Here is a 21,411-nt window from a genome sequence, read left to right as displayed (position 1 = left end):
CAATCAACAGTTCCGTTCAGAAGCACTTCTAGAAAATAACGGGCTTCCATTTAACAGAGGGTCTTCAAGGGGTCACTTTTCCCATTTCATGATTACAGAAGAAAACTTATCTCCGGCAGCATATCAGGACCAACTATCGCCTCTGGGGATTCCAGAGAGCCCCGGTCATCGGTCGTGGTGATTTCTTCCTCGGCTGCGTCTCCGAGGCTTTGTCTCTTTGGGCAGATAATTTTTCCTCCTATGTAAAATGGACTCTGGCTAGATGCGCTGATGACCCCCGATGTCCGAAGAATCTTTGTCAGCGGCTGGCAGATGCTGCCTGTCGCCTGAATCCGGCCCCGTGGCCAGCCTCCCTCCCCAGGCAAGCTGCTATCGGATACAATCAACAGGCAGCACAAGGCACGATAAATAACTGATCTCCAACATGTGCTTCCAATTCAAGTAAAGAGCCTTTAACCGCAGTGTGCAGCGCACGTGACAGAAGTATTTTATGTGGAAATTTGAAGGTTTCTGATAACTTGCTGTAAAGAAGTTTTCACAGGGCCTAAACCTCTCGGGGCTTTTCTGTCTCAAGTTCACGTTACTTAGATAGTGATTAAGAAGGTTTTATAAGCCCAGCAGTAAATGACAGCACAGAGAAAAAGCATTCTTTGGCTATGTAATTTAGCAAGACTTAGTATCCGTTTGGGTTTTCATCCACCGGGCTTGCTGAAAACTGAAAATGATTAACCTGTCTCCCTCTCCCTCTCCCTCTCCCTCTCCCTCTCCCTCTCCCTCTCCCTCTCCCTCTCCCTCTCCCTCTCCCTCTCCCTCTCCCTCTCCCTCTCCCTCTCCCTCTCCCTCTCCCTCTCCCTCTCCCTCTCCCTCTCCCTCTCCCTCTCCCTCTCCCTCTCCCTCTCCCTCTCTCTCTCTCTCTCTCTCTCTCTCTCTCTCTCTCGGCAGCCTGTGGAGTCTCCAGAGTTTTCACGGAGAACCTGACATCAGTGATGACCCAGGTCAGGTTACCTTCATTATTTAGAAGCCTCTCAATCTCAGCCCAGTGGCTTTTTCTTGGGATGACAGACAGACTCGAGATCCAGTATTCTTTTACTCTGTAGTATTTACAAAATAGAATAAATCAATGAGACCAAACAGCAAAAGGCAAGAGTTTATTTAATTTTAAACGTTCCCTGCTAGGTGCTCAGCAGCTGAGTCTACTGAACTTTGAAACATTCAGCCATGTTGACCTAAGTCTCCAAACTCTGCACAAAAGATCCCAAACCACAGGCCTGGATATTTCCCGAGGCAAGGAGCACGGGGTGACCTGATGAAGCAAGACGCTGCCTGCCCCTGGCCAAATCTCATGACCCAACCACACGGCCGTCAGAGGCTTGTGTGAAGTTGCTTTAGTAAACCAAGAGCCGTGAAAGAGGAACTTGGGAATTCACTTGGACGTAAGGTTTTCCTTACTGAAGAAAAGCTCCAAAGCAACGCGGAGGAATCACGGTGTCCAGGCAACACAAGGATTTTGCCTCTTCAGGAAAACGTCCCTGTAGGAGGCCTTGCTTGCTCTCTGCCCACACGTGGCTCCAAACTGCGTCTCAGTTACTAGCTTTCATTTTTAAAGCTCTCCCACCCAAGACAGCCTTCGCAGAGAATTTGCCAAGTGCCTCCCTGCTGCTTTGTCTGTCTGTGTTATTCTCCCTGCGTTCTGTGTGTGGTGCCACAAGATTTTTCCTCCAGAGCACGGGTCATAGTGCTCTTTTAAAAGTGAAAGTTAGAGAGTGAGAGATTGGCCGCAGCAAATTTAGAAGTGGGGCAGGGCTTTGTGATTTAGAGAGTGCCAAGGGTGTAAAGGATGTTTCTAGAAGTCCAAAGGTGAAGCTTACCTTAAAAAAATTAACTCAGGGGCTTATAGTGCCTTGCAGAATATTCAGAACAGAAGACTCAATGCTTATAACGGATGCAACTAATAGAATATTTTAAACAGAGTAGAATGAGTGCCCAATCATTTAAAGGAGAGTGGTCCAGAGAATCTACTTCACATATCCTGGCCAACTCAGACGGAATGAAACACAAATATTTAAAGTCAGGGTCTGGGTTCCTCGGTATATTATATATTCAGAATCCCTGTGGATGAATTCATGCAGTCTGATCTCGCCGGGGGTTCTTAAACACAGCCTCGGTTGAGTCCTGCTTTTCTGCCCAAGCTGCACAGTGCTTGGTGGCCTGAGTCTCCAGAGATTTCAGGTCACCAGCCCTAGTGAAAGTCCCATTAAAACACAGAATGTAATTCTGCAGGAGGGATGGAAAAAGATGAAGGGCAGCCCGACAGCAGGCCTGACCCATTATCTTATCAAGGTCACTCAGCCCCTCACTGTCTCAGAGGGATTTCCAGGCTAAAGTAATTCTTTTTGTATTTGTTTTACAATCATAGCGGTATTTCCTCAACTCTCCCAGAAAATATGTGGTTTCCACAGAGACCTGCTCTGTGAAATGGCATCTACAAGTTCAGGTTGGACATAACTTGTACATCCTTTTTTTCCTTCCCAGCCTTTGCTTCCTGGTTAATTCCCTCTAGATCTACGGCTCACTCTGTCAGTTTGGAATCGTATTTATTGCCACCCCTGCAGAAGTCTGGAGATGTGCGATCTAGGCTTGCACTCTTTCTTACTTGTCCAGTTTCCCTTGTAAGGAGCATCCCTGATTCTCACTCTCAAGAGAAGGGCTGCAGGAGCATCAGCTACCAAGTTCGAGGTCCAGGCGAGAAGCAGGATGAATGCATGAAGGTAAGAGGGCCTCTGATAGCTAAGTCAGCCTCAGCTGAAGAGCTTTCCTAAAAGTCACATCCAGAGAGTTCTGCTGGCATCTCGTGGGCCAGAACTACGTCACAGAAGCATGCCCTCCACCCCACCCTCGGCTGCAAGAGAGACTGGGAAACACGGTTGGAATTTTTTTTTTTTAAGCTGGGCACTTTATTATCCCAGTTGGGAATGTGTCAGTCAGGATAAAGTTAAGAATGAGATATTTGATGACGTGGAAATTAAAAATATCCACCCCTTTGTTTTCCGTGTGGGGATTAAGTGTATCTGTGCAAAGCACCTAAGGGTACCTGACGAGCTGGTGGTCCGTGAAAATAGCCTTTCCTTCTCTCTTCCTGTGTTCCCTCCTCCCAGGCTATAAAACACAGTGGAGCAGTGCCTTGATGCTACGATGTATTTTCTAATTAGGTCTACTGAATAATGTCTTTTTTAGGGGGAGATGAATGCCAGAAGAAAAAATATTCTCATCATTGACAGAGCACTTCCAACTAGAAATGCTATTTTGCAGGGAGGTTTCTAGCAATGCTTACAGGAGCACTTAATTATTCATTTGAATAGAGCTGCTCTGCAAGCTGTTAGAAACGAATGAAAAAGGGTTTCTAATTCTGCCCACATCCTAACTCTATGAAACAGCAATCTCAGTTTTGGTGCTCTGTCCCCCCTGCTGACCACACCCACAGAATTTCCACTAGCATAGGCACACACTTTTTTGCACAATTTTAAGATCTTTATTATTAAGTAACTCATTGGGGTGTCAAAGTGTGTTATCAATCTAAACAGAAAATGGGAGATAAATATTACATGGGGTTGCTGATTGTACATTCTATTCTGGGTAAGAGAATTTGATGGAAGAGGCACGTAGCCCGACAGAGTGTATTTATTGGACATTGACACCTCTATCCTGATACTAACAAAGCAAGATCGTGAACAAGCAGAGTCCAGGAAGGAAAGTGAATGAAACTAGATGGGTGTGAAACATGCCAAAAAAGGGGGAAAGGGGGCAAGTTTGTTTGTTGTAGTGTTGGCTGTTTTCTACTTGGTAGACTGTAATATTCTAATTTAGCTGAGTAATTGCTGCTCCAAAATCCAAATCTACAGGGCATGTGCAATTTAAAAAACATGGGTTTTGCATTCCTGAAACAAGACTGGAAAAAAGAAATGCATTATTTAGCACTCTGATGTTAAGTTTCAGGACAATTTTGCAACCTGTGACCTGAACAGATCTCTTATCCATACAACAACAGGAATACAAGCTTTGCACTTGTGCATCATAAAATAACTTTATTGCTCACAGGCAAAAGAAAGGAGGAGGAAAAGGAAAGAAGGAAAGCAGGGAGGGAAGAAGGAAAAAGGAGAAAAAAGAAGGAAAACAAAAGAAAAACTTTATAGACCTATACATTTTACTTCTATTGGTAATCTTGGGACTGTGGGATTCAGTAAAATCTACTTGTGTGCTTTAATTTAAATGGGGAGAGAGAGAGAGAGATTTTCCAGAAAAAAGCAAAAACTATGTGTGTGCATATATATATTTAAATAAAATAAACAAATAAAAAGCTGTGGCATATACTTATTACCAGCTCAGCAACAATGTAAAAAATAACACAGATAATTCGGAATATAGCTGATAAGTCTTCAACTGATAAAGCTTAGAGTGAGTGACTATTCACTCGTAGATGATTGGATTTGTGTTTAATCATAATTAACATCTTTTAACGTGGAAATAGAGTATACACATTTATCTCCTGTCCTCCAATTTAAGCAATTCTAAAGCACTTAGCTGATCCACTTCATAATGTGCATTAAAATCACCTTAATTATAGTCACAAAATCCTGCATTTAAATGATTGTTCCAAGTTCAACGGAAGCGTTTCTTAAAATTCACAATTCAAGTTATTTGTGTTTTCTAAAGTGACCAAGACAGGAAACATACATAATTGCTTCTAGGCACAAATAAATACTTTCCCCCTCTCAGCCTCCCCACCTCCTAACCCCACCGCAACTGCCAAAAAAAAAAAAAAAGGGGTTCCATCCTTTGTGTAGCCAGAGCTCCAGTCTTCCAGGACCCAGGAACACGCTTTCTCTCAAAGAGTCTGAGGATGTTTATGGCTCTCCGTTCCCTCACCCCATCTCCAGAATCCCGATCCTTTGTCCTCAAAGAAGGTGTGGGGAGGTGGACAGAAGCGGTCCCCTTGTCACCCACCTTACAAAGCTCCGGTTTGCCTTATTTCTGCTCCTCCACACAGAGCCATTTGTTGGAGTCAAACAGAGCATTTAAGAGAGAAATACCTCTCTGAGTAATAATGCCAACTTTTCTTCTGCCTCACGGATGAGAGAAAAAGTAGCTTCTAGCACTGCTTGATCGTTACCTGGCAAATGGCAGGGGATTCACCGTCAGAACCGGCGGCATTGTTACTTCCTACGGCCACTGCCTCTGCCAGCTGATACCGAGACACTCTGGGGACCAAACACAGGGACTGATCTCACAGTTTAACAGCTCAATGTTACAATCTGCCGAACGCATTCCCTGCGCATCTTGATTATATGATATCATGTCTTTATAGGTAACTCATTATACTCTCAATTTGGATCCATTTAAAATTTTTATTATTCATGCTATTTTCCTTTCTACTTTCTATTATCCCAGTGTCCTGTGTTCCCCATTATTGAATATTATACCTCCACCTGACTATACAAGTATACGGAATAACAAAAGGAGATGAAATGTAAATTAATCCATTAGGCCTCTTAATAGCATCCCCTAACAAAAAATTTGCTAGCCAAAAAAAAAAGTTAAACAGTTGGATACGATGTCATGTTTAGATACCTTTTATCAAGTTTAACCTGCTCTATTTATCTTCCTTCACCATCAAAGACAGCTATCACCTTCTTTAAAAGCTCTGTTTATGACTACTTGCCTTAAGGCGATTGGCTAGGCGGTAAAAAACGATTGACTGGTAGCCCTCGTGCTTACAACTCAGGACTACATTTGGGATTCTACAGAGATTCTATTTAAAGTCAGGAGAGCTTTCTGGTAAGGTACTTCCTTACACTCATCCGTGGTGGAGGCGGCGGTCTCCTCTGGGTTTTCACAGCTGCTGACGATGGCAGTGGCGCTAAGTGACCTTCTTCTGACCTTGGTGTCAGATGCGCGGGGTCCTCGGGCGGGCGGGCCTTTCCCCACGTGGTGGGTCTGTTGGTCTTTCCAGTCCAGTTGCTTGGCGCTGCAAAAGGGCGCATAGACTTCCACGCTTCCCTCAAACTGTAAGCAGTTCACTTTGTAGTACTTTCTCTTCACTTCCAAGACATCATTAAACCTATGGCCCCAGAGAATTTCTCGGGGAACGTAGGAACTCCTGGATTGGTGAGAAGTCCCGGTAGAGTCGCCAGTATAGATAAACGTCACCAAAATCTCGAAGTTATCTTTGGCCACGTCTTTCCGGTCAAGGGCATACAGGGGGCTCTCATGGTCGATTTCATGAACGATCGTTACTGGGGTGACAAGGATGATCTGGTCATTGACTAACTTTAGGTCCTTAAATGCCATCGTCATCCGCCCTTCGCTGTCTTCTGTGTAGCGGAGAAGCTGGGCCCTGACCGTGCCTTCTACCACGTGGTTGGGGCGAAATTCACCGATGCGCCACATGAGGCAAAGTTTCCCATCTCTCATGCCGATGAGGGCAAAGTAGCTGAACCGAATGGTCTGGGCTCTCTTCCTGGCGGTTGCCATTTTGGCCAAGGCAGCCCCAATGATGAAGGTATTTATAATGCAGCTTAAGATGGACTGAAGGATCACCATGAGCACGGCCACAGAACATTCCTCGGTGACACAGCGGTAACCATAACCGATGGTGGTTTGGGTCTCCAGGGAGAATAAAAACGCCCCCGTGAAGGAATGGACGTTGTCCACACAAGGCGTGATGTCGGGATCACTCAACAGATCTCCGTGATGAAAGGCTATCAGCCAAAAGATAGAGCCAAATATCAACCAGGAGAGAATGTAAGATAAAGAGAATATCACAAACATATGGCGCCACTTGGTGTCTACGAGGGTGGTGAAGATGTCCACCACGTAGCTGCCCCATTCTCCAAAAATGTGCTTGAAGTACACGTTACAGCTGCCGTCTTTATGGAGGAGACGTCTCCTTGCTCTTCGCTTCTCGGCTAGAACGTGCTCCTGGGGGTAGCCTGGGTATTTGGGGTCCACGTTCACGATCGGGTAGCTGCTGCCGTAATAGCTCATGCTTTCTAATGCCCTTTGGGCATCCGGGTGACTTCTGGGGCGGCGACTGTTCTAGGGGTGCTGCTATTTGTGAGTTTTCACTTCAAACCTGAAAAACAGAAAAGTCGACACACTTGCTTTTAATTTCCGTCTTTAGAGCAATGTGCCCCATTTGAAGCAATCTGATGCCATCTGAAACAGCTAAGACTTCATTTGCACGATAGAGGCATTAAGTATTGATTACTCAGTTCAGTTTAGAATTCAACTCAGTCATTACAGGAACAAAATATGCGATTAGAGAAAATAACATTCTTATACATGCATAAGGCTTCAGTAAACACTATGATTATCCCAAATGAGTCCTCACTACCTCTCCTGACCCGACATTAAAAAAAAAAAAAAAAATTGTCTTCATTTTGCAGACTCTTCTGGCCTGAGGGCATTTAGAAAACAAAATAATCTGTAATGTAAAAAGGCAAAATAGAACTTGGGTATTTGTCTAGCCGCCTTAGAGGCTTTCTGTTTAAGTCAGATGGTTTTCCTTAGAAAAAGGAGGCAATTAAGGGTTTCTATGTTCCTGTTACAATGTAACTTACATACAGGTTGTATCATAGATGGTCGCTTGCCTTCGGCACCTGTTGTAGCCTCCTCTCTCTTCCACGGAGATTTTTCTTCCCTGTGTACTTTTCAGGACAGAACAGAACTGACAGGGATGTTATTTCAGATTCAACTCCTTTACCCTAGCTCCACCTTCGGTCTTGAGAGAAAAAAAAAAAAAAAAAAATCTTTCTTAACCCCAGGGGAGTTAAAACCACTCCCAGGTAAGCTTTCAATAAAGTATAAAATTGCTTCTGCCTTTGTTTCAAAACATCCATCCTTTTTTCTTTTTTCCTTTCTTTCTTTTACTTTTTTTTCTTTTTTTTTTTGACACTGGAAGCTTTTCTCTTTCCCTCTGAAAAGAAGCCGAAAATTTGCCAAGGTTGCTAATCTTGTTTCCCTCTTAAAGGGAGAATGCTGCAATTGGACTCCTCTCACCACTGTATTCCTGAGGGTTTCACAGCTCTGAGTGGGCAAAATCATCTTCCTCCCTCCAAATCCATTCAGTCTTTAAAAGATCAAGTTATATGGATACATACTGTTATTATTGCTTTTAGCATCCTTGATATAGGCCAATGGTTTTCCAGCTCAAACCTGAAAGTAAGTTTTAAACATTCAATATCAAATGGTCCTTAGTTACTTTTCTGCCAAAAAAGGAGTCACTGGGGCCCAATGGTAACAGTTTAGTAATCACTAGAATATGTTTTCCACATCGTCTACCTGTGCCAGGTGCCGGAGGGGCGTGAAAGGGGGAGGGGAGGCTTTGGATCAGAGGATCCTGCCACTGGGCAGCACAGAACATTCCGTGGGCGTAAATACTGTTCCAGACATGGAGACGCCCCTTGAAACCAACCAAGGCACTTAATCACCCAGTACTTATCCAGCGCCTTCTCTGCTAGGAAAAGGGAGGCATGAGTTAATTTCCCCCCAGTCAACAGGAATCATTTTTCTTCTTCTCCAGGGATCGGGCCCTCTTTACACTAAACACTTTGTTTGGTGGACCACAGGGAGGATGGACACTGGCTATAGCCAAAATGTCCTGTAAGGCGTGTCCGCGTTTCTCCCTGTCTGTCCGCCCGCCCTGGCCACTTCACCCAGCCGTCCCCCAGATCTGCTTTGAAGAGTTACAGCCTCTCTTTGGTCAACACTTCAGCCGTGTTTCGGGGAGACAATTGTATACTTTCAGGATGGGACCCAAGGCTGACAAGATGCTTATTGGGATGTTAAAGGTAAAATAGTCCCACAAATTTTGCCCAGAATATATGTGATTCTTTGTAGGTTCCTGTCTGATTTGCCACTGAAGGACACTTTACAAACAAGAAGCTATTCAAGGTCGTCCGTTTCCACTCCCTCACATGATCATTGGAGGCATGAGAACGGGACAGTTATAATCAAAGGCCCACATGATTGCAAATTAAGAAGCAGATTTGGAGATAGGGTTATTTTCTTGGTAAAGGCTTCCTTCTAACCCAGTTCCTTAAAGGGAACTGCACGCATCGTGGGAGTCTGAGAATGAGAAAGCACCGTTCGTAAATCAAGAGCTACTGTGTGACTCTGCTCTTTCCTGCTACCGAAAGAAAAAAGAAAGGTTTTTATTTGCAATGGTGTTTGGTTGGCATTCCTGTGAATTCCAGTAGTGCCAACAGCTGTTATAAACAAGCCATTTTTAATATACCTTCAACAGTATGCTAATTGGTGAATGAAGTTTCACTTAATGTAAGCTACAAGGGAGCAAATGTGAGTATGTAGAAAAATGATTTCTGAATAATGTAACAATTTCAGGGATCCAAGGTAACAGCTGTGAGAATTCTACCCCCAACCCATCACATCCTCTGCAGTGGGTTATTATCATGATCATTCATTTCAACGTATCCAGAGAAAAGCTTTCAGATTCTGTTTAAATGCATACATTTGATTCATCTATCCTTTGATTCTCCCACCATGTAGATGATGCATTTCCAAAAAGACAATTGTTTTCAAGCTAAATGATAGATCATAACCAAACTAATCTTATTTAATATTAACCATTTCTCAGCCTACACCATGAGCTAAGGAGTTTACAGCAGCCCTTTTGTCAAAAATGGCTAGACAACATAGATGCTTATTAATCCCTTTTTTCATACGTTGTGTTAACTTGAGCACTTTTCCAATCATTTGCCGTTAAGTAACAGAGGGTAAGGCTTACTGATTGACTGGACATTCTATATTTAACATTTGTTTTTTCTCAGAATTGAAGCCGGGCTTTAAAATTGCCTTAATGCTTTCCTAATCATCTTGTCCCCGTCGATTCCATGATGAAAAAGTATTTTCAGTGTTCCTACTTCTGTAGTTCTTCTCACACGCTGTGTTCCCTGCTCTCCTGAAACTGATGGTGGCTATTTCATTGATTGCAAAATTCCTTTCTTTAAAAATAAAAATGGAAATATGATCACTGAAATTACAAAATCGTGATATATAAAACTCAAAAGTAAATGCTAAATCTAAGGTCCCTCTTCTCCACCAGTTTCAAACTATTTTGCCCAGCGATTAATGACAGAGGTAAGGAAGGACCTTTGTCATCGCATGCAATTTCTTTGTCGTGACGTGGGGTCCTTTTACAAATGTGGCGTAGAGTAAGAGGCAATGCGCAGTGAGGATGGTGGCTCTTCCTGAGAACGCCATCCAAGTTCATTACCATTTGCAAAGATACTCAGGAAAGCACTGCAGACACGTGTGAGAGAGAGAGGGGTGAGCAGACCCAATCCTGACAATGACTTTTCTCAGACCTTGCTCATGGTACTAAGTTAAGACATTAAAAAATGTTCCTTAATCTCCTTTGGCTAGTGAGATCTGCTTTTACTCCCCAGGTTTTTAGATCTTTGTATGAATTCAAGGAGAAACCTTTATGAATAGAGCACATTTCAAATGGGCTATAGAAACGACAGGGAATATTTTCAACAAAACAAAGGAGCAGCCTGTGTACCTGTCCCCTTTTCTCAATGCACAAAAGGGCCTCAGTCAGACTCAACAGTTCGGAAGCAATTCCTCTGTTATTTTGCCATGTCCTCTCAAATTCAGCCATTTACCAAGCAGACCACTCTGCAAGTAGCTCTTCAAACCTAAGCTTTTCATTAGCATGTTGAGGTATATAACACAATGGCTAACACTTCACAATCCTGTGTCACTTTGATAATAAAATTTGAACTTGTCCCTAGCATCTACTTAATATAAACATATGAATAGCAATAGTAATCATCTCTGTATAATTTGAGATGCTCCACAAATAAAGGTCTAAAGTATCTTTGGTAAAATTCACTTTTTCATGCCCATGGCCTTTGAGGTGAACAAGTACTTTCTTTAGCATGTAAATGAGTTTCATGAAGTCATCAGTAATCAAGTTACTTTCCTGGCAAAACCGTGAGATGAGATAAGTTTTGGTGGAAACGTGAGAGTTGACGGGGTAGAGAGTAGAAAGTGCGGCCTGAATTCTGCATGCGGGTCCTCGTCTTTGAGGACCCTCTTGGTAGAGTCTGTGGTAAGGGAAGGGGGAAGAGGGCCACAGGGAGGTCCAGGGACGTGTGATCTGACGACACTTGGGGTGGGCTCTGGTTGGCGAGGAGGAAAGAAAGAGGGGTTTGACGAGTTAGGAGAGAACCCAAACGAGTTATTTTGCTCCAAACCTGTCCCACAGCTTCTTGCCTTAGAATTAAGCCTGAGCCTTATCTTGCCTGGAATTCTCATAAGACCTCCAGACGCTCTTAGGTGGACCTGACATTCAGCCACTGCACACCTGCTTCGCCGTCCCCGCTGGACACTGCCCGTCCTTCTCCACGCACTCCCTGATGTCAAACAGTGTCTCCTTTGTTGACAGAGCCACGGTATCTCATGTTTCCTTCTCGGCTGCTGTCACCCCCAGAGCAGGCGGTGGCTTCACCTAAAGCTTTTGTTCCCTCTCTGTTTCCTGCCTCCCAGCCCTACCCTCCATCCCTGGTCCAACTTCTCAGGGACCATGGATTTTACCTCTTCCCTGATATGACCTTACAGTTTCTCCTTCTGAATCGATTTAGAAAGATTTGTGCCAGTTTATGGAATAGAGGGGCTTCATCATAGGAAAGGGACTTATAATATGTTATCAACCAACTGAAGTATGTGCTGGGAAGAAGCAGAAACCCAGCCTGACAATATTACTCGTAACTTTATCTGGAGATCCTTGTTCCAGCCCCGTTTTCCGCTAAGTCACATGTATCACCTGTGTAAATTCCGCCTCACCCCAAAGGATGCTGTGTTTTATAAAGAAGTAGAAGAAATCTGAAGTCCGGGATTGTGTTTCTCCATTTTCTGGACGTCAGGACAGTACCAAAATAATACCAGTTGTAACAGCCGATCGTTCTGGTTTAGAAATAGAATAACCTCATTATTAAGAAATAGCCTGAAATAAAATGTTTTTTGGGTGTTGCAGAGAAACCGTGCATGGGAGGTAGACGCCAGTTCCGGGTCTGTCGTCCTCATCGCGAGGGCCGTTCTCTCAACCTCAGGGTCTTCACTGCTGACGTGGGGTCGCCGATGCCACTGAGTTATCGCGAGGTTTGAACGAGACAGGGATGGGCAGCCGTCTTTCCCCGTGCTGGGCCCACAGCAGTTGTTCAGTGATTACCTCCTGAACCTGGATCCCATGAGCACTGTTGCCCCTTCTGTAAAATATCAGAGCACATGCTCTAACCTTCTCGGAGAGCTTCCCAGTTGCATGACAGCAGGGCAGGCAACACGTGGTTCCCAATACACGTGGATGTCACCACTGTTTCCTACCATTAAGCCACCTGGGCCACTTCTCTGTCCTTTCACCACTTCCCCCAACCCCCAGGGACCGGGTCATTTTCTTTTCTCTTTCACAACTGTTACCAAGTGGAAAATCCCCTAGTCCTTGTTCTCAACACACACACACTCATATATACACACGATACACACACTTCCAGCTCACACTAAGAATTTTTTTGCTATTTACTCTGAGGAACCAACCTAAAGGAAACAAGAGTGACAAGCTCGGCAAAGTTAACAGGTTAAAGAAATTCACAAGGCGCTTATCATACTTATTCTTTGTCTTAGATGGTAGGTACCTGCTAACTGAGACAGCTCTTATGGTTTCTCTTGTTCTTATCTTGAAAATCAGCCTGCCCGCCCCTGTCTTGGTTGGATGTCAGCCCCCGTTGCTCAGACTTTACCTTGAGTGGGACCCGGCTTCATGCAGAGGCTGGATATCATGAAATCTTAACTTCTCTCTAAGAGACCACGGTTCAAGTTCCCCTGGTTGTGTAAGGAAAGGACTTCCCCAGTGGTCTCTAAAAGCCTCCAGTGGAGAATTTGTGACTGATTGTTTTCATTCTTGTTTTTTTTTTTTTTTTCATTTTTAAAAAATTAAGCTTCTATATGTGCTAGACCTACCCACCTTCAGAAATTAGTGAAGAGTCCCACCCTTGTGGGATTGGCATTTGAGAGTTGGGCATCGATAAATAAAAGGAGATGATCACCCAGACCGTGGCGTAAATACCAAGGAGAAAGCAAAATGAAGTACGAACACGGAGAGGGTCTGGAGCCAGAGGCGACGGTGCCACTTCACAAGCATGATGGGAGAAAGGGGGGTCCGGGACCCGACACTGGAGCTGAGAGATGCTCTTCAATTCTCCTGGCTCTCGCTGTACGTAAAAATGCTCTCAGCTCACGCCTTGTTGCCCTATTTAGTTTGTTTGAGGCGCTCTCATTGTTAAGGCTCTCACTATTGATAGGTGCAGTTTGGCTGCTGCATCCTTTGTGCTCAACTAATCTGAAGGCCTGGTTCTCACAAGAACCTATCATTACAGGAACTCATCTGCATTTTATCACTGAATTCAAGCTTTCCTGATCAGTTAAGAACCTGGTTTTACCTGGTTTACCTAACAGCCAGCTAACCCATCTCTTGCCACTTTCATCCAGCGTGATTATTCTGAAATGTAAATATCCTTCTCCTGTTACCATGGGGCACAGTCCAAGTTCCACAATATGGTCCTCCAGTAGCGCAGTTAAAAGGCAGGAATATGGAGATCAAAGATTTGGATTCTAGTTATGGTTCTACCACATCTTAGTTGTATGATATCTGCATCTTAGCAAATATCTTTAAGCCGCATTGTGTTTATTTAAAACATAAGGACAATAGCTGACTTATCTCAAAATGTTTTTGTAAGAAATGAATGGCATAATATAAAAGGCTACAATGGCTAGCACCTTGGAAGCTGTCCTTATAATCTTCCTTTAACCCTTAACTTGGACGAATATTTCTCCTCTGTTTCTTGCAATAGCTTATAATACAGGGTCCTTATGGAGTCTGGGAGAGATGGATGTCTGAGTGACAATCTGAACGATGAGGACAAGTCTAAGAGGAAAGGGAAAACGAGGTTCCCAGGCAGAAGAACAGCATTTGCAGGGGCTCCGTGACTCAGAGATGCATAGGGCACGCTTTCCAAAGAACTGAATACGAGGCAGGGGATGGAGTGGTGGTAGGGTTGGGGATTTGAAGCTGGAAAGAGAGATAGAGACAGAGCATAAATGACCTACTAGGTAGAATTAAAGATTTGGGTCTTTCTCCCAAGAGCAGTGGAAGCGATTGAAGTACCTTAACCAAGGGCACAGCATGATAAGGCTTGCATTTTTAAAAGATCACTCTGGCTGTGCCATGGAAAATTGGTTGGAGAAATTTAACAGCAGACATGGGAAGGTAAGGCAGAAAGGTATTTCAATAACTGGATAATAAGATATGGTGGTGACTGGGAATAGGATGACGCCAGTGGAGATGGCAGAAGCCACTTCTCACTACAGCCTTTCCTCACCCTACACCTGGACGAGGGTCACCGGAACTTGGAGTGGCCAACCAGAACTGCACCACCTGGAGCAGGGTCACCTGACCTTGGACTGACCAATCAGAACTGCACCACCTGGAGCAGGGTCACCTGACTGTGGAGTAGCCAATCAGAACTTCACAAACAAGACTTTGATTCCTGAGGAAGTGACAGAAGCATGCTGAATCCTGTTATTCCAGGCAACTACCAAGAGTCAAGAGGCCAGTGGTGTGATGGTGCACATCTCAATCACCCAGAGAAAGACACAAGCCGCAGCTTCCGGGGAGACGGTCCCTGAGGTTAGATTTTCATTTGGCCTCTTGATTTTGCTCAAATCAGGGTCTTTCTCTTCATACTTCCTTTGATGCTGTAAGCTACCTGATATCTTTTCAATAATATTTTCTTCTGCTTTTATTAACCAGGGATGGCTTTTGTTTCTTGAAACAGAAAGCACTCAGTTACAATTCAGTTTAATTTACATTTTAAAAGTATCTCCTATACGTTAAGAGTGCTGGTCTCTCTCTCTCCTTTACTCCCATTATGTACACGAGCAGCAAGTCCTGTTGGCTCACCTTCAAAGCAGATATTAGAACTACTCACTTCTCATCATTGTCAAAACCACCATGTCTTTAATGGACCAGGTCTTCAATGGACCACAGCTTCCTAAGAGACCTCCTCTTTCTGCCCTTACTGTACTTGGATCTACTCTTCTTAAAAATAAAATCAAAACATGTCACTCCTCTACTTAAAACCATCCAGTGTCTTCCTACTGCAATTAGAGTAATTTGCATAATCAGTATTGTATACAGATTGCATATATCTGACCTCTGCCCATCTCTGAAAATTATCTCCCAGTCTGCTCACCGTTCACTCTCTCTCCTCATCAAATCTCCCTTTTTCACTAACGCAGGGGGCAGAAAACTACAGTCCATGGGGCACGTCCAGCTCTTTGGTTGTTTTGTAAATAAACTTTTACTGGAACATGTTCAGACCATTGCTTATTCATGGCCTGTGGCTACTTGCTGTCACGTTACCCCTGTAGACCCGGTAGTTGCCAACAGAGACCACGTGCTCCACAAAGCCGACAATATTTACTATCTGGCGTTCTACAGAAAAAGTTTGCTAAGCCCTACTCTAACAAGTAAGGATGTTCCTGCCCCAGGGCCTTTGCACTTCCTTTTCTGCCTGTGTGGCTTCTTATCATCACTGATGTCTCATCCGTAAGGCCACCTTTCCAGAGAGGCCTTGTCTGATGAGGATATAAACTAAAACTCGCCCCCATACTGATATTTTCTGTCTCGTTAACGTGATTTATTTATTTCAAAATGCTTACCTCTAACCGATGGATTTGTTTGTTTGTTGGCTGGATTGCCCCACGGAATAGATTGTAAATTCCTTGAGAAAAGCTCTCCTCGTCCTATTTACCACTGTGTCCCCAGCAGCTAGAGTGATAAGCAGCATGTAGACCCTCACTAATTAGACTTTGAAGGAGTGAACTAACAAATAATTGAATAAGACCAGTTGAACAATGCAACGTCCTCAAGGAGATTTCAGTCCTAGCAAGAGAATCATCATTCCTAGATCCATAAAACCATCAACCCTGCCAGTTCTCCAAACACCAGCTCTCAGTTCCTTCCATGTACCTGGCCTCTCCCCTGTCCTAGATGCCAGTTCATACATAGTTTAAAAAAAGAAAAAAAGTCTTTCTATCCACTCTTGCCTAGCAGCTTCCCTAGAACTGACAATTTTTAGTATGGTAACTGCGTGTAACTATGCTGCAGAACTCTCTGGAAATCTGGAGTTGAAAAAACAAATGCCTGGCACTAAAAAGTGTTCAATAAAATTTGTTAAAATGAGGATTGAATGATTAGAAATGTGGTTCTCCTAATAGGAATGCATGTTATTATACTGTCATTTCAAAGATATAATATTATATTATATTTTATATATATATATATATATTTAATTTGAACTATTTCTGGAGGTGAGTTGGGTACATGTGGCAAAAGTCTATGAATTTGGCTCAGCTTCTGATCTAGCAATTCCGCTTGTAGAAATGTATCCTAAAGAAACGATCATGAATGAGCAGAGAGACATGGCTAATTTGTAGGGCTATTTGTAGTAGCAAGTTTTGGCTACGGCTTAGCCATCTAATAAATGTGGGATTATTTCATAGGTAATGGTACAATCATATCATTACTCATTCTATTTAATGTAGCCATTAAACGTGATAGAGTAGAAGATTGACAGAAAAAAATAGAAAACATATTGTTTGGTGGAAAAAATGAAAGAGGACTATAAAACAGCTTGTACAATATAATTTTTTAAGTTTAAATACATTTAAACATGGAGAAAAGACAGAATGATAGAAACAAAATGTGAATTGTGGCCCTCTCTGGTATGATCGTTTTTATTTTTCTCCCCCCTTTTCTTCTATTTGTCTATTTACAGTTTCAAAAACTTTACAATGAACATGCATTACTTTTGCAAAGAAGAAAAAAACAGGTATTTTCAGCTGGTACTTTGAAGTGTACCGATTCTGAGGCTTCATAAAGGGGGAGCAAACCAATGGCTAAAAGCATTTATTAGAGTGTTTAAAAGGCAACTATAAATAGCCCAGAGAAGCAGACAGTCTTACAGACATTTAAAGTCAGACACTGATGCTGTAATTTTTGCTGGAACAATTCACAGAAACAAATATAGTGACATTTAATTCATCTAAGTAAAACCAGATCTCATTTAAAACAAGGAAGTGGGGGAAGAGGGAGCTGGCTCAGAGTTGGCCGCTGGAGACCAACTGGAGAAATCATGAAAGCAGCTGGTCACAGTTCAGGGCTACATAAAGCAGAGTTCAAATTCAACAAGCATCGAATGCGGTTCTTCTCCCTCAGTGCCCTCTTGTCTCCCTTCCCCATTCCAAAACCTATTAAACTGCTAATGCCTTTGCTTCTTGGCTTGGTATACCAAAGTCTGTTTTAAGAATCTTTCTTTTATCCTAATATTTGCAATCACTTTGGAAAGAAAATATTAAAAATTGTGCTATTTTGCAACTTGACTACTTTAAGGTCTATGTTAATGGACTTTTAAGACACAAGGAAACGATCTTTAGAAATGGATGAATTTGAAGAAGGCAATTAGATATTTACGATGTAGATTTGCCTAAAGAGCTGGCCCTAGCCAATTCTTCATAATTCCTATTCGTGAACTCCGAAACCTCATTCAGATACCCCTGCAAGCAGTAGAGTGTTTTTGAAAGTGCAGTCTACTACAACCTGCTTCTGAGATCCTAGGGGAACACGTTATACCTCCAGATCTTTGGATCCCACCCCCAATCATTTTGATTTCTTCCCCTGCCCAACTCCCCTGTTGATTCTTATATATCCTCAAGATGGAGATCCACCATGTTAAAGCTTCAAGAATGGAGAAGACGGGTTCTAACAGACATGAAATTGAGTTCAGAGGCTTGCTCGATCACTAGTAAGACTGTGCCCCCTACATGTTAGTCTCTGAGCCTCTGCCTGCCCTTATGAAAAAATGTAGGTCATAGGTTGCTAGGGCGAGTAAATGAGCTATGTCCCCAAAGCTCCTTCCACAGTCTTTGGTATTTAATGAGTTGTTAACTGCAATGCTTGTAGCTGTGTCCACAGTTCCTTCAAGTATAGATCCCAATGAGGAGAGAGAAAGAGCGAGGGAAAGAGGTTGAGAGTTATCTACCATTTTTTTTTCCCCTCTAAGAATCATGAGGCTGGCAATTTCCAGACTTGTTTTAAAGTTCCCTTCTAGCACCTAACTGCCTTGATATAACCTTCAAAGAGCCATGACAGAGCTGCCAGAAGAACCACAAGTATCACTAAGAATAGATATTATTGTGTACTAGTCGTCCACTTTGCTTTCTAAGTGCCAGGTTACCTATGACTGGTCTCGAATAGCTCCTGTGTACTTTGGTTTGGGAGCTGCTTGGGTTGAACTTAACTGTTCATTCCAGAACAAATATATTTTATGGAAAGTGTACATGCTGTCATGTTTGACCTTCTCCAAGTTTGGTATGTATAGTATTCCAACAGAAAACCAAGTCCTATCTCTCTGTTGTTATTTTCCCGTTTTGTGAGAACTGCCTGCAAATTGTCCTTTTGGCAATTACAGAGAGTCTATTTATTAGTCTGTTCAATCTTCTGGGCATTTTTGATCTCACAGATGTAATTTGCTCATAGATCAGGAACTCCTGGGATAATGTCTACTACTTCTTTGACCTTTAAATGATTGAATTTCTGTTTTAAGCTGTCAAAATGAAAACCCAGGATGTCTTTATTGGGAAGGAAAACAAAACAGCTGTTATTGGCTATTATCTCCATTCCCATTTTCCCTCGTTGATACAGATAAATACAGATAAATTGACAAGACAAATGATGTCCCTAGGAAGATCCAGATAGACAGCCTATTGATACAATACTTTAAGCAGTGGGTTGCCTATCACATGAGATTAGCTTTCTATTAGACTGAGCCTTTTCAAGGGTACTTGGCAAAGAAGCATTGCCTCTTACAACAGATAACAGAAGATTTAGGTAGCTGACAGAAATTAGTGCACTAGATAGACTCTTGGATTTCCAGGCATTTCGTTTTCTATACCTTCTCCACTGGTTGTACTTCAGTTTCCACTAGAGTGCTAGAGAAGAAGAATAAATCACCCTACCTAAGTTGGAAGGTTAGATGTCATTATCTGTGAATGCCTATATAAACAGAGGTGACCCAGGTTAGCAAGACTTCTCTTAAAAAGAGAAGTGGTTCTGTTCCCAGCATTTCTTAGGCTGGAATATTCACTGGGATGAACACTGGGGAGTTGAGTTTGAGGCACACGGGGGCACTTTTCCCTTACGTCTCCTGCTAAGATGTTTAGACGTGCGCTGTAAGAGACTCTGTCGTACCAATGCCTGTGATGAGCTGGAAAAGATCATGGAAAACAGCCTCTGTGTATTCTTCAATTCAATCGACTTTTAACTGTACCTGAGGCATTGGGGGGCTATTCCCGAGGATTATGAGGACAGTTATTGCCCTTGAGCTGCTCAGTCTTGCCAAGTGCACCACATTCGCTCTGTCAAGACAGGCCACTGAGAGTAGAGGCTTCTCTGGTGGAAGAATATCAAAGTGACATCACGTAGTAGACCCAAAAGAAAGGTAGTTAGGTTTGAGACTTTTCCCAGCATTTAAGGTGCAAAGGTACCTCCCCAGCATTCTGCTTTTGTGGTTAATTCTTGATTTTCTAGGCTAAGGAAGGAAAACGGTAGCATAGATAAGCCACAGAAGGAAAGAAGTGAGAAATCGATTTGCATTTGGCTTGGAATAAATCACAGGCTCTGAAAAGAATGCCCCATTTTTGTACATGGCTGGCTTTTAAAATGACCTGAAGTCAAGCTATCAGACAGGCAGGATGTAATCAAGGGGAACATTCTGGGTAGTTGAGCAAAAGGCAGTTTAGGAATTTTCATTTTTAATTCCTTGGGCTAATTCATCCAGCAGATAATATGCCTATGGAAATTTGAGTGGTGCTTGGCTTGAACAAAGAGATGTCCCACATCCAAATCAAAATTCATTCTTAGCCAAGAATGTACACAGCATAGCGACATGGAGAAAGAGTTCCAATATATTTTGAAAATTCAACAATTTTTAGCTACTGATTTTATTAAAAATCATTCATAACAATTGTAACTGTAGCCAGCATGGCCTCCTTTTATTTGAGGTTGGTTGGAGCAGGGTAGGTAGAGGAAGGTTTTCTCTGCTAATAAAATAACTTTTGGCTTCAACTTAATCAAAATGCCAGTTTGCACCCACGTAAGGTAGATAACATTTATGAAAAATTCATTCTATTGATGAGCGTTGGCAGTCCTGCAGAAGTTTAATTATCTTAACAGAAAGAATATGCTATGAACTAAAACAGCTTTTTCCACGCATAGAGTTTAGGGCCAGAGGAAGAAATGTTGGCTTTTTAACTGAGAAATGTGAATATCATTGACAGTTTGAACTCCCAAATCTCATGCAAATTTCCTGTAGAAAGAGAGATTGGATGCCCTCATTGAAAAAAATTAGAAGCCAGTCCTCAAAGACAGATGTTCAACAGCTTGTGAATACATCCATGCCAGCTTCCACATCCACAGGCAATCAAGAGAGGAGACACGATAGTATAAGGAGATATTTGTTCTGTTAATCATTCGGATTTGATTACATGACCCCAAAATCTTGTGAACTTCACTCCCCAGCACCATCAACCAAGAGCTTCCCTTTGCTTCTTGGGTTCTTGGTCCACGGTTGCCTTGGCATGGGAACACAATATCTATGCCTGTGCCATCAAGCAAAGCTGGTGTCCACCTCCTGTCCCCTGCAGGGCTGTTCATGACCTCCATCCTTGTCATCTGAATCAAAGAACACTCTTTGTAATGAAGCAACACTGAAGGATTTTTGACCTTATCCATCTGTAGGATGTACTCCCCGGCCGGCTCCTTTTGCCAAGGAGACTTTACTGTCAGTTCAACAGAACAGCACTAATCAAAATCTCGATTATCTAAAAAGTGATGGCTCAGCGGTCAGAAAGTACCTCCAAGTAGTTCAGAATGATGCGGCCTGGGAGGTCCAGCCCATAGGCAACTTGTGATGCTAATCAAGGCGTCTCTCTGTGCTCCCAGCCCACACTGCTAGTGACACCTGCCCCTCCGTCCAGCTGGGTCTCTTCTCTCAGTGCCTGAGTTCTGTGTCACTCTCCCCTAATTTTAGCAACAAACCTGAAATGCTTGTTTTATTTTACCATTTTTTTTTGCTTTGCAAATTAACACACTAAAACTTAGAGAAAAGAAGTTGTTCACTATCTATCACAGAGGTGGAAAGTGAAAGAACCAGGATTGCAACCCAGGTCTCTGTAACTAGATTCTAGATGGTGCATAAAAGTTAATGTCATCCTCTT

At 42.9% G+C, this 21,411-nt stretch overlaps 1 protein-coding gene across 11 annotated transcripts in view; it reads right to left on the bottom strand.

Annotated features, from left to right (window-relative positions):
- Window positions 1–1,133: 1,133 nt before the first annotated feature.
- The window catches only part of KCNJ16 (potassium inwardly rectifying channel subfamily J member 16), a 151,711-nt gene continuing 131,433 nt past the window's right edge, over window positions 1,134–21,411 (bottom strand). For 4 of the 11 annotated variants that reach the window (XM_059906470.1, XM_059906461.1, XM_059906467.1 and 1 more), the window contains one exon: window positions 1,134–7,129. In XM_059906470.1, the coding sequence (XP_059762453.1) occupies window positions 5,782–7,041 (1,260 nt within the window). In that variant the 5' untranslated portion in view covers window positions 7,042–7,129 and the 3' untranslated portion in view covers window positions 1,134–5,781. Of the gene's footprint in view, window positions 7,130–7,616; window positions 7,778–8,156; window positions 8,212–8,337; window positions 8,471–21,411 lie in introns of those variants that run through there. The other 7 variants (XM_059906464.1, XM_059906468.1, XM_059906462.1 and 4 more) reach the window with 4 other exon arrangements.

The sequence above is a fragment of the Balaenoptera ricei genome, chromosome 20 (genome assembly GCF_028023285.1).
Source record: "Balaenoptera ricei isolate mBalRic1 chromosome 20, mBalRic1.hap2, whole genome shotgun sequence".
In the NCBI taxonomy this organism is placed as follows: domain Eukaryota; kingdom Metazoa; phylum Chordata; class Mammalia; order Artiodactyla; family Balaenopteridae; genus Balaenoptera; species Balaenoptera ricei.
Note: the sequence above shows the minus strand (reverse complement) of the source record. Positions and strands in the feature narration are given on the sequence as shown.